The sequence below is a fragment of the Penaeus vannamei genome, unplaced genomic scaffold, assembly GCF_042767895.1.
Source record: "Penaeus vannamei isolate JL-2024 unplaced genomic scaffold, ASM4276789v1 unanchor481, whole genome shotgun sequence".
In the NCBI taxonomy this organism is placed as follows: Eukaryota; Metazoa; Arthropoda; class Malacostraca; order Decapoda; family Penaeidae; genus Penaeus; species Penaeus vannamei.
The window spans coordinates 12,501-24,255 of NW_027213485.1; the positions used below are offsets into that span (position 1 = coordinate 12,501).

General features: G+C 35.5%; 1 protein-coding gene across 1 annotated transcript in view; it reads left to right on the forward strand.

Annotated features, from left to right (window-relative positions):
* Positions 1-9,619, forward strand: part of LOC113808824 (soluble guanylate cyclase 89Db) — a gene marked incomplete at its 5' end in the record, with an annotated part of 19,552 nt that extends 9,933 nt beyond the window's left edge. The window contains 2 exon segments of the mRNA XM_070119652.1: positions 8,788-8,892; positions 9,506-9,619. Of these exon segments, the coding sequence (XP_069975753.1) occupies positions 8,788-8,892; positions 9,506-9,619 (219 nt within the window).
* Positions 9,620-11,755: the final 2,136 nt, after the last annotated feature.

The following is an 11,755-nucleotide window of genomic DNA, read 5'->3' on the forward strand; positions in this document are numbered from 1 at the left end:
CTTGTCGACTTTTCTTTTTTTTCTTTTTCTCCTGTCAGTTTTCGTTAACTTTGTTCTCTATTCCTCCTCCTCTTCCTCCATTTCATCCTCCTTCTCATTTTCCTCCATTTTCTCCTCCTACTCCTCTTCTTCTTCCTCCTTCTCCTATCTTCCTCTTATTCCATTTCCTCCTCCATTTCCTCCACCTCTCCCTCTTCCCCCTTTTCCTCCTCATTCTCCGTTTCCTCTTCCTCCAACTCCTTCCCCTTCTCCTACTCCTTCTCTTCCTCCTCCTCCTCCTTCAGAACCAGAATTGCCTTCTGTTGGTGACTGATTCCATTACCGTTATTTTTATCAATTACTGTTCTTGGCGCTATTGGCAATGTCGATGTCATTGTTATTATGGTTATCTTCACCATCATCATCATTGTTATTTTCGTTATTTCCACCATCATCATCATTATCATTGTTATCTCCACTGTCACCATTGTTATCTTCACTAACATCATGATTGTTATTATTGTTATCTTCACCATCATCATCATTGTTATTTTTGTTATTTCCACCATCATCATCATTATTATTGTTATCTCCACTGTCACCATTGTTATCTTCACTAACATCATCATTGTTATTATTGTTATTTTCATCATCATCATCATTGTTATTATTGTTGTTATTATTATTATCATGATTGTTATTGTCATTGACACTATGAACAACAGTGGCAATATCATTGTTATTATCATCATCATATGTTCTTATTATAATTTATTAATTGCTGGAAAGTTTGATCATTATTTACATAACTTCCATTGTCGTTTGCCTTTGATTTCTTCTATCTCTTTTCTTTGCCCTTTCTTTTCATTTTCTACTTCTGTTTCTGTCTTCTCCCCCATCTGTTTCTTTTAATTATCTTCTTTTTCTTTTCTTCTTATTTATTTCTACTTCTTTCTTCTTTCTTCTTCATCCTGTCTCCTGTTTCACTTCTCCTTATTTCTTTTCCCATCTTCATTCTTCCCATTCCTTCTTACCCTTTATCCCATCATTCCTCATTTCTCCCATTCCTCATCGATGTCCCAATAACAATTAAGATAATTCCCTTCATCCATACCATTATAATTAGACACCATAAATCACAATGACATTCGCCTTTATCAACAACACGACTGTCATAAAAAAACACGTAATTTCTACCTCTTTATCCGATAAGAGGAACCACTTAAATTCGAGTAATGTTGGTTGTCAAGACGAAGAGAGGGAGGGAGGGAGGGAGGGGGGGAAGGAGGTAGGGAGGGAGGGAGGGAGAAAGAGAGAGAGGGACAGAGAGAGGGGGAGGGAGGGAGGAAGGGAGGGAGAAAGAGAGAGAGGAGAGGGAGGGAGGGAGCGAGGGAAGGAGGGAGGGAGAAAGAGAGAGAGTGACAGAAAGAGGGAGAGAGGAAGGGGAAAGAGGGACAAGAGAGAGGGAGAGAGAGAGAGGGAGGGGGAGGGAAGAGAGAGAGAGAGAGAGAGAGAGAAGGAGAGGGAGGGAGAGAGGAAAAGAGAGAAAGAGAGAGGGACAGAGAAAGAGGGGGAGGGAGAGAGAGAGAGAGAGAGAGAGAGAGAGAGAGAGAGAGAGAGAGAGAGAGAGAGAGAGAGAGAGAGAGAGAGAGAGAGAGAGAGAGAGAGAGAGAGAGAGAGAGATAATATCTAAACATATTCAAACGACAATTACATCATAAGCAAAAACAAACAAACCACAAAAACTGCTGCTTGTTAGCCCCGAATAGCAGCGTCCTAAGTAGCCAAGATGGCCTGATGAGTGATCTCTAACTCAAGGATGCTTTAGAAGAAAAACATTCCGGTGCTTTCTTGAACCGTGATTCAGATATGTTGCCTTGAATTCAGCCAAACTCCCTTGACCAGTGCATACTGAAAACAGATCACTAGAGATACATTTGGTTTTGCCTTATCATATTTGATTGCAAGGCAAATCACCTACAATGTAGAGTCATTGAGGATAATGAAAATACAGTACCTTATATTCTAAATATAGGTTAACAGTCCATTACAGCACGACTGATTACCATTTTTTTACATTTTTTATATTCATCTATTTACTTTACTTAACTTTACTTTACCTAACTTTACCATACATAACTTTAATCACTGCAACACAAATGAGTTGTAAGAATGTTATTGTTATCGTAAATTGTATAACAACAGGGATTTACTTAACCAGTCGCGTATTATTTCATTTTCATTTTATTCTAAGGATCTTCTGTAGAATGTTTATTTAGAATGTTATTCATCGTTACTTAATTTCATTTTTTGAAACATTACAATGAAGCCCAAAGATTTTTTTTTTTTTCTTTTTCAGAAAATCTTTTGTTTTTATATGCCGATAACACTTTCCTTCTTAAAATGAATCATGACCCTACTTCGAGAAAAAAAGAAAGGAGATAACGTCTCCTTGTATCATTTTATTCCTCAAAATCATGTTCAAAATCCGCTTATTTCCCTCATCTATGTGTTAAATATACTACATATGTATATAATCATGAAAAGAATATGGAAACACGCACACGCACAAATCTCTGTAAACGAATGCACACACACGCACATACAGTTTCACACACACGCACATATAGAGAGAGAGAGAGTTCACGAATGCACACAAACACCACACACACACACACACACACAGAGAGAGAGAGAGAGAGAGAGAGAGAGAGAGAGAGAGAGAGAGAGAGAGAGAGAGAGAGAGAGAGAGAGAGAGAGAGAGAGAGAGAGAGAGAGAGAGAGAGAGAGAGAGAGAGAGAGAGAGAGAGAGAGAGAGAGAGAGAGAGAGAGAGAGAGAGAATACGCCAATGTTATCTTCAAAAACCCAAGTACCTTGACATGTACATAAGAATCGGTGGTGCGGTTGGTAAGGTCGTCGCCTCCCACGCGAGGGGCCCGCGATCGAGCCTCACCCACGCCAAGTGAACAGGGGTTCGCGTAGGTGCCACGTTTTTTTATTTATCATTTGTATCATTTTTATTAAATTTTGTTGACTGACATAGATATAGATAAATAGATATTGATAAATATAGACAAATGGGTATATATTGCTAAATACATAAATATAAATTAATAATATAAATGAAGAAAAACGTATTTATAGATAGATAGATTTAGATGATTAGATACATATAGATAGATAAGTATAGATGAACAGATACATATAGATAAATATAGATGAACAGATGCATATAGATAGATATAGAATAATAGATGGATATATGAATAGATTGATGAAAAGATAGAGAGAAACAGATATAGATCGATAGACATAATATATAGTTAGACATATGAATAGATAGACATATGACAAAATATACATCTTTTACATAAATGTATATATATAAATCAAGCACCTTTCATGTTCCTTTCTACCCTTTTTCCTTGTCTCCCTCATCCATTCTTCCTTTCCTCCTCACACCTCCTTTATTCTCCTCTTCCTCATTCCGCTCCCTTTTCTGAATCATTCCTTTCCGCCCAGTTCTTCCTCTCCTCCTCACCTCTTTTCCTCTACTTTTTGTCTACTCTTCCTAACTCCCTTTTTCCTTTTTCTCGCTTACCCTTCTCCTTCCCACTCTTTCTCACTCTTCTCCCTTTCCTCCTTCATCTCTCCTTTACCCGCTCTCCTTCCCTCTCCTCCTCTCTCTCTCTTCCTCACTCCCTCGTTTCCTTCTTTCTCCTCTCTTCCTTACTCCTCTTCTTCCTCTCTTCGTACATCCTATTCTCCCGTCTCCTACCTCACTCCCACCATTCCCATAACTTGGATGGATATAGACATTTCAGATGCAAAGGTTTTAGTACATTCATGTCTATCCATATTACCATTATCGTTATTCCTATCATTTACTACTATATTTCCTTTAGTCTTCTCATCGCTGTTATTGCGATAAACATTATTCATTACCATTTTCAGTTTTAGCGTGTTTATCTTTTTATTGTATCTTCTCTTTTCCTCTATTATCGTTATTTCCATTCTCCTCTCACCTCTATACCTTTGTTTTCTTGAAAGTACACAGAGCTTTCTCTACAGACACATACAAGGAAGTAGTTGTGCGCTTTCTCTCTCTCTCTCTCTCTCTCTCTCTCTCTCTCTCTCTCTCTCTCTCTCTCTCTCTCTCTCTCTCTCTCTCTCTCTCTCTCTCTCTCTCTCTCAGTTTTCTTTGTTTATCAGCTTAGTTTTATCATCACCATATGAGATACGATCTAAGCATATTCGAATGATGGTTACATCGCAAAACGAAGTCTGCCACATTTTGCAATTTATTCCCAGATAGCTTCGAAATTCATCCTCTTTACTTCGAAATTCATCCTCTTCCAGGGGAAAGAGTAAAAAGGGAATGAAAAGAAGAAAGGGGAAGATAGAGGAGAGAAAGAAAGGAGAGGAAGTAGGAGACGGAGGGAACGAAAGAAAGAAGAGAAGGAAAAGAAGAATTGAAAGAGAGAAGAGGGGAGGTGAAGGGTAAATAAGAAAAGAGGGTAAGTAAATAAACTATATGGCTCACTGGTAATTTCGAAATACGTATTCTAATGGTATTGCCGATTTGGAAGTCTGTGAAGAGTATTGATAATAACGATAATGGCAACGTCAGTAGGCATGCCAACAAATTAAGTACAAAAAAGAAAGAAAAAAAATAGTGCTTTATATTTTTTCCAAGATTTTCTTATTCTTTTATTTTAAAGCTTAGTTGAGATAAGAAGGAAAATAGGTAGATTTTTCCTTTTTACTGGATATTTGAGGAAAGTAGGCTTATGGACGAGGCAAGAGAAGAGGGATTTAAAAGGTTGGTAACTTCATTTGATTTATTTAAAGATTGGACATATTTCAGTGCAATGGTAGGAATTAAATAATGTTTAATACATCTTACTCTTTTAAGGAAAATACACGCGCACACACACATACACACACACACACATATATATATATGCAACATTACATACACAAGTGTAATATGTGGTCTAGTAAAAGCTACAATATAATTGTAACATTACAGGCTCATTTCTTTGGTCTAGTGGTTAGCACGGTCGCCTCCTACGCGACAGACTCGGGTTCAATCCCTGACGGATACTATAAATTGTTCTTTTTTAGGCATGAATTTATGTTTGCATCTCTATCTACTTGCCTTCCGTTCCATTTTTCTTTCTACTTTAGTTTCTGTCTCTGTCTTCGGTGTTGTTTTTTGTATGCCTTGTTTGTTAGTGTTTATGCCCGTTTTCACAATTTTGTTTCTTAATCACATGACTATATTAGTGATATGAGAAGCAAAGAATGGGAGGAGGACGAAGTGGACGAACAACTGATGAAAAGAAAGAAATATCAAGCCCGAGTAGAAAAGGTGGCAGGTAGGAAAGAGGCAAAAGAAGAAGCACGTTTTGTTTTATCATCTTAGTGTTTTCATTCTACTTTGCCTTCTTCAGATAAGGAATGCGGTTCCATGGGAGAGATGTTTTTTTTTTTTTTTTCTTCTTTTTACAGTTGCTTGATAACTACCTATAAAATACGAGAGGTTTGTTGTCATTGCAGATCACAGTATCATGAAATAAGTAAATGCTACTTATGCTCTGTAATGAAATAAAAATGCAAAGTAGACAAACCAGACAGTACAGCTACCAAAGTGTGAAATACAACTACTATTGCATTGTGACAGCTGGATCCTGTGCTAATCATATATCTTCTATTTTGTACCGCATGAAATGCCGTAATTCTTGCTTACACTTCGTTTTATTCTCTTTTCTCATGAAACTATTTTTTCATATATATATATATATATATATATATATATATATATATATATATATATATATATATATATATATATATATATATATATATATATATATATATACATATGTGTGTGTGTGTGTGTGTGTGTGTGTGTATATATATATATATATATATATATATATATATATATATATATATATATATATATATATATAATCTATACCATTTGATATGTCATATATTTCATTCGAAGATTTTCAAAACGAGTATTCTTTTAACACACTGAGAAAGCATGTAATTTCATAGCGACACAGAATTTGTATATTGATTGATATTTATCTTCGAAGACGTGCTGTAGTTGGGTAAAAACTGTTCCTTCAACAGAAAATTATAAGAAATTTATGATAAAAACAAGATTTCACCAAACAGGAATTCGAATGAATTCTAATAATTCAAGACAGAAATTCAGGTTTATTTGAAAGCGATTTTGAAAGGAAAAAGTTCGCACAACAGATTAAGTGAAATACCATGACATGCCATTAACCTAACAAAATAAGAAAGTAATATGACGTAGATATTGTCACAGCAGCGGACACTGAGGGAGGGAGGGGCATATTATGACATGACAAACAAAACAACATCTTTGTCTCTTCTTTTCTTTAACACTTGAGGTGGTTACATTCTACTTTAAAATCTGTTGAACAAATCTGATCTCCCTTCAAACTGACAAAATTCCGATCGAGTAATATAATTCTGGAAAAACGTATCTGGATCAACACTGAGACGGAAATATAAAAATTATAACAAATGCACGCACATAAACAGAGAGAAAGAGGCAGATAGACAATAACAGCAATATTATTGTTCATGATGATACGAACAACAATAATGACAGTAATTTTAATAATGAAAATGCTATTACAAATAATGATAATCATTTGAAAGAATAATGATGATAATAAAGATACCTATAATGATGAAAAGCAACATTAGTAATAATGATAACAATAACCATAATCTCAATAACAACAACAACAATAATAGCCATAATAAGAATAGGAGGAGGAGGAAAGCATAGTAATAACAGCAATGATACGAAGAAGTAGGGAAGGAGGCAGAGAAGGAGAAGCACGTCATGGAAAATAGGAAGACTGTGAAACAAACGAAACAAGAAGACGAACAACAGAAAGACATCGGGAAACCGCGTGGAAAAAGCAAAACAAACAAAAATGCTCTCCTGCCTCCCATCCCTAGAATTTTCTCATCTTTTCTCTCTCCTCCTTTTCATGTTCTTCGACTCGCTCTTTCTTTCATTTCAAATTCTCTCTTCCTATATCCCCTCTTTCCCTTTTCTTCCCCCTTTCTTTTCCTCATCATTTTCCCCACCTCTCCTTCGCTTTCTCTCTCCTGCCAACCATATTGTTTATTTCTTATTTCTCTCCTCTCTTCCATTCGTCCTCTTTTCGCTCTTTTCCCCTCTCCTCATAGCCACTTCTTTCTCCTCCCTCTCTTCTGTCTTTCTCTTTCCCTCTCTTTCATCCTACTCCCTTTCCTCTCCTCATATCTTTTCTTTCTCTTTCCTCCTCCTATTCGCTATTTTTAAAACCCTGCGCCTTTGTCCTCCCTTTCCCTTCTTTCTTCCTTTCTCTTCTTATCTCCCATTTTCTCTGCTTTCCTGTCATTCATTCCCTACTTTCTTCCTATCCTTGACCTCTCTTTTCTCTCTTTCAATCTTTCTTTTCCTTCCCTCCTTTCCTTCAATCCCTCCTCTTACTTGCTCTCCTTTCTTTCGCTCCTCTCTCTTCTGCTTTCTACCTTTCATTCCTCTTCTATTCTTTCCAGTGGATGAGAAGGAATAAGATGAATTTCGAAGCTATCTGGGGATAATAAATTGGAAAATGTTGGTCTTCGTTTTGCGATGCAATCATCATTCGAATATGCTTAGTTCGTATCTCTTGTGCGTGTGTGTGATGCATTCGGACATGAATACATGTGATGAATAGCAACACTCATATGGTGATGAGAACACTAAGCTGATAAACAAAGAAAATTGAGAGAGAGAGAGAGAGAGAGAGAGCGCACAACTGCTTGTTTATGTGTGTTTGTAGAGAAAGCTCAGTTTACTTTAAAATTATAGTATTGAGAAGAAATACGTTAATAAACATTGATATGAGAAAACGAGTTACATGAAAAAGAAAGAAAGAAAGAAAAAATTCGATCTGTTGTCCCCGCCGGGAATCGAACCCGAGATCTGACTGAGAGTCAGTCGTGTCAACCACGACGCTACAAGGTCCTAATGTGAAGGGAAAGAAAGCTGATTTTATACAAAACAAGAAAAATCTGTTGGTCGAAGCCACACAGAGAGAATATTAACTGGTAGACAGATATTTAGATAGTGATAGAAATAGATAAGACAGACAGTTAGAAAGGATAAAAAGACAGGATACGAGAGAAAGAGAAAAGAGAGGAAACAAGAAAAAGAGGGAAACAAAAAGATGAAATCAATGCAGTTAATACAATAAAGAAAATTTAAAACACAAAAGCGACTGAATGCAGATGGACACATATTCATATACGAACATAAATATATAAAAATAGATATGAAACAACTCTGTAATAGAAATAAATGCTGACTGAGTGCGAAGAAGAAAAAATGAAAACATCAAATGTATCATTCCTCCTGCCGTTTCAATGAGGAAATTTCAAGGTTTTCATGCTGCGTTTATCACTCATCACACCTTCGTTGATTATGGTCAGCAATATGGTCCGTTAGTTAATTCCAGAAAACTACATCAGACAGACCTAAGAAGATTTATTTATATTTCTTTTATCATGTTTTTACTTACTTTTTTTTTTTTTTTTTTTTGTAAGGAACAATATCTGACTTTTTTCATATTTTTACTTACTTTGTTTGTTTGTTTGTTTATCTCTATATATCTTTATCGTTGCTGTTGCGATCATTATAATAAATATTAGATATGGTCATATTAACCTTATATTTCTTTGACCTAGGAAATAAACTTGATATTAAATCTCCAAACTAGACGTGTGACAAATACCTTTTTGACTTCTCTGTCATTATTTTACTGTTTGGCAAAGCTGTAAACTGTTGTACTCTACAAGTGAGACATCCAAAGCCAGAATCTAGTGTATTTCTTTTTTATTTCTTTTGTAGTTTAACGTCGCTCTGAGAAAATGAATTTTATACATAGAGATTTTGTATTTTTTATTTCCATCAATAATTAGTCATTTCGAAAAGAGAAAAGACGTGTGTAACATGAGATTTATCATGCGTATATAAATTTGATTGAGGTCCAAATTATACTCATTATTAGAATTATTATCAATATCATCATTATTATAATTGTAATTGTTTATTATTACATTGTTTCTATTATCATCATCACTACTGCCATAATCATTATTATCACTACCGTAATTATCATGTTCAATATCGTTACGCTCATTATCACTATTGCTATTTCTCATCATATTTCATTACTATTACTGTTATTTTCATGATCATAGTAACCATTATCATCACCATCATTATAACTAATTGAACTATTATTACAGTTATTGACACTGTTATTATCATCGTACCATTATCATAATAATATTTTTTTTTTTGCTGTTATGATTTGCATTAAAATAACCTTTTTATTATCATTATTCCCATTCATATCTAATTTGAACATAGTTGCTATTGCTGTTGCGATCATTTCCATCAGGATGAAATATGAAACATAATTTATCCTCTAGGATGACCTGAGGTTCACGCATTGTGTCTCAGAGGCAGCTCATGTGACATTCATTCTCGATGTGTCATGTGTTTTCCTTTCTGGCAAAGCTGGAAACTGCTGCTGTCATTTTTGAATGAGTTTAAGAGTTTAGTTTCTCTTTTGCTATACATATGATCTTGAGTCTGCCAGATGTAGTTTTCCGCAATCAAGTAACGAATCAAACTGCTGACCGTGATCAACGGTGTGATAAACCTAAAGAGGAAAATTACAAGATATATTATACACAAACAAACACACAAGTTGCATAAATACCTCTCCCAACCCTTTCCTGTTGCCCCTCGACACCGTGGTCGAGAGGGTAAGGGCGCCAGATTCGAAACCCGCGATCGCGAGTTCGAATCTGCAAAAGGGAGCCAAAAGTGCTCCCTCTGGTTGCAACCTCGCCCGGGGCTGAAAGACATGGAAAGCCCCGGGCACAAAAATACAAGACGCCCGCCGGTTGTAATCAGTTTTCCCTTTTGTATATCTTTATGTGTATATGTGTTTGTACTGTGTGTGCGTGTAGGCCATGTGCAACTCATGATAGGTCAATAAAAAATCCATTTTTTCCTATTTCAGTGTAGGAAGTAAAAACATTCCATATCCCTCCTATGGAAATTAAACGCATATATGCATCACGAGTGTGATAAAAATTCGAGTAAGAAATATCAAGATAAAACGTCCCAGTATTTAGAAAATAAAGACGAGTGAGAACAAAATTCAACTAGAAAATGCGACAAATATTCGAAGGAAAGAAAAATAGAAAAAGATACAGAAAACTGCGCTAACAAAAGTAAGAGTGAATACAGATGAAAACAAAGACGTGTTAAATGAGAAAAAAGTAGATATGCGTAAAAATGCGAATTAAGAAAAGTGCGAAAGAGTCATTAACACTGCGAAATAAATACAGAAAAATTCGCTAACAAAATAAAATAAGGCGAAAAAAAGGGAAAAACGTCATAATTTGCTATGTAAAACAGAAAAATTCCGATATAGTAAAATGGGAAAAGAAAAGGAAGGTGACGTTAACAAATAAGAAAGCATAGTGCGAAGAGAATACAAAAAAATAATAATGATAAAATAAATAAATAAATAAATAAATGTTGCCTTGGTTGCAGTCCGTTCCCCTTCTATGTATTTATCTGCGCCTATGTACGTTTTTCTACTTAAGTGTGTGCGTTTAAGCCATGTGTAACTCATGATAGGTCACTAAAGATTCCATTCTTTCCTATTTCAGTGTAGGACGTCAAAACAAGCCATATCTCTCCTATGGAAAATATACGTATATTTATATCAATTGTACAATTGTATATATACACATCGGTATCTCAGAAATTTCATGTCCTTTCATGCATGTGTAAGTAATAAGAACATAGATATGTAATATGGAAACTCGAGCAGGGAAGGTGTCACGGCTTTAATTCCTGGCTACCTTGTTACAAGGTGGTGGTTAAGAGCAGTTGTGCAGGTTCGTAGGTTCGCTCGAGTCGTGTATATTGTTGACGAGGTGTAGGTGGCTGTTGGCGGAGGGCGGGACACTACCGGTGACTGGACAGGAAGGAGAGGCAGTGATAATAATTAAGAGAAGAGAGGTCGCCGAGGATTACGGGGTGGCGAAGGCCATTTTGGCTTCCCCCAAAAGGTAAATTTAGTGATTTTTTATTCTTTTCATACGAATGTTGAATGAAAGATAATTACATTCGTGTTCGTGTGTAAAGCTAAATTAATAATTTGTTAACGTACGGCATAAGTATGTAAGTATGAACACTTGACACGTGTATATACATTATTTCCTTTAGGAAAAATGTTAAAAGTATGATTTTGATTCCCCTAAAAGGGCTGTTGGGTAACGAGCAGTGAAACTGCAGTCAAAGACTGCAAGAAGTATAGAATCCTCATGCAATGTCTATGTATTATTTTCTTACAGCAAATGACTGGAACGAATAGATTGTTTTAACATCCTTAACCATTCTGCCACTATCGGTTTCGACCGAGGAGCGGTCATTCCCGAGGATAGTTCCTCAAAATCATTATAACTATCATGATCTATAATTACCGATTTTATTATAATTATTGTTATCGTACTCTTATCATAATGATTATTTCAGCTGTTATTATTTGCATTATTAATACAACCATTACTATCATTGATATTTAATCTTGATATTGTTATTATTGCTATTGTGATCATTATTATCATGATCAGACATGATCAGTCCCTGTCGGCAAC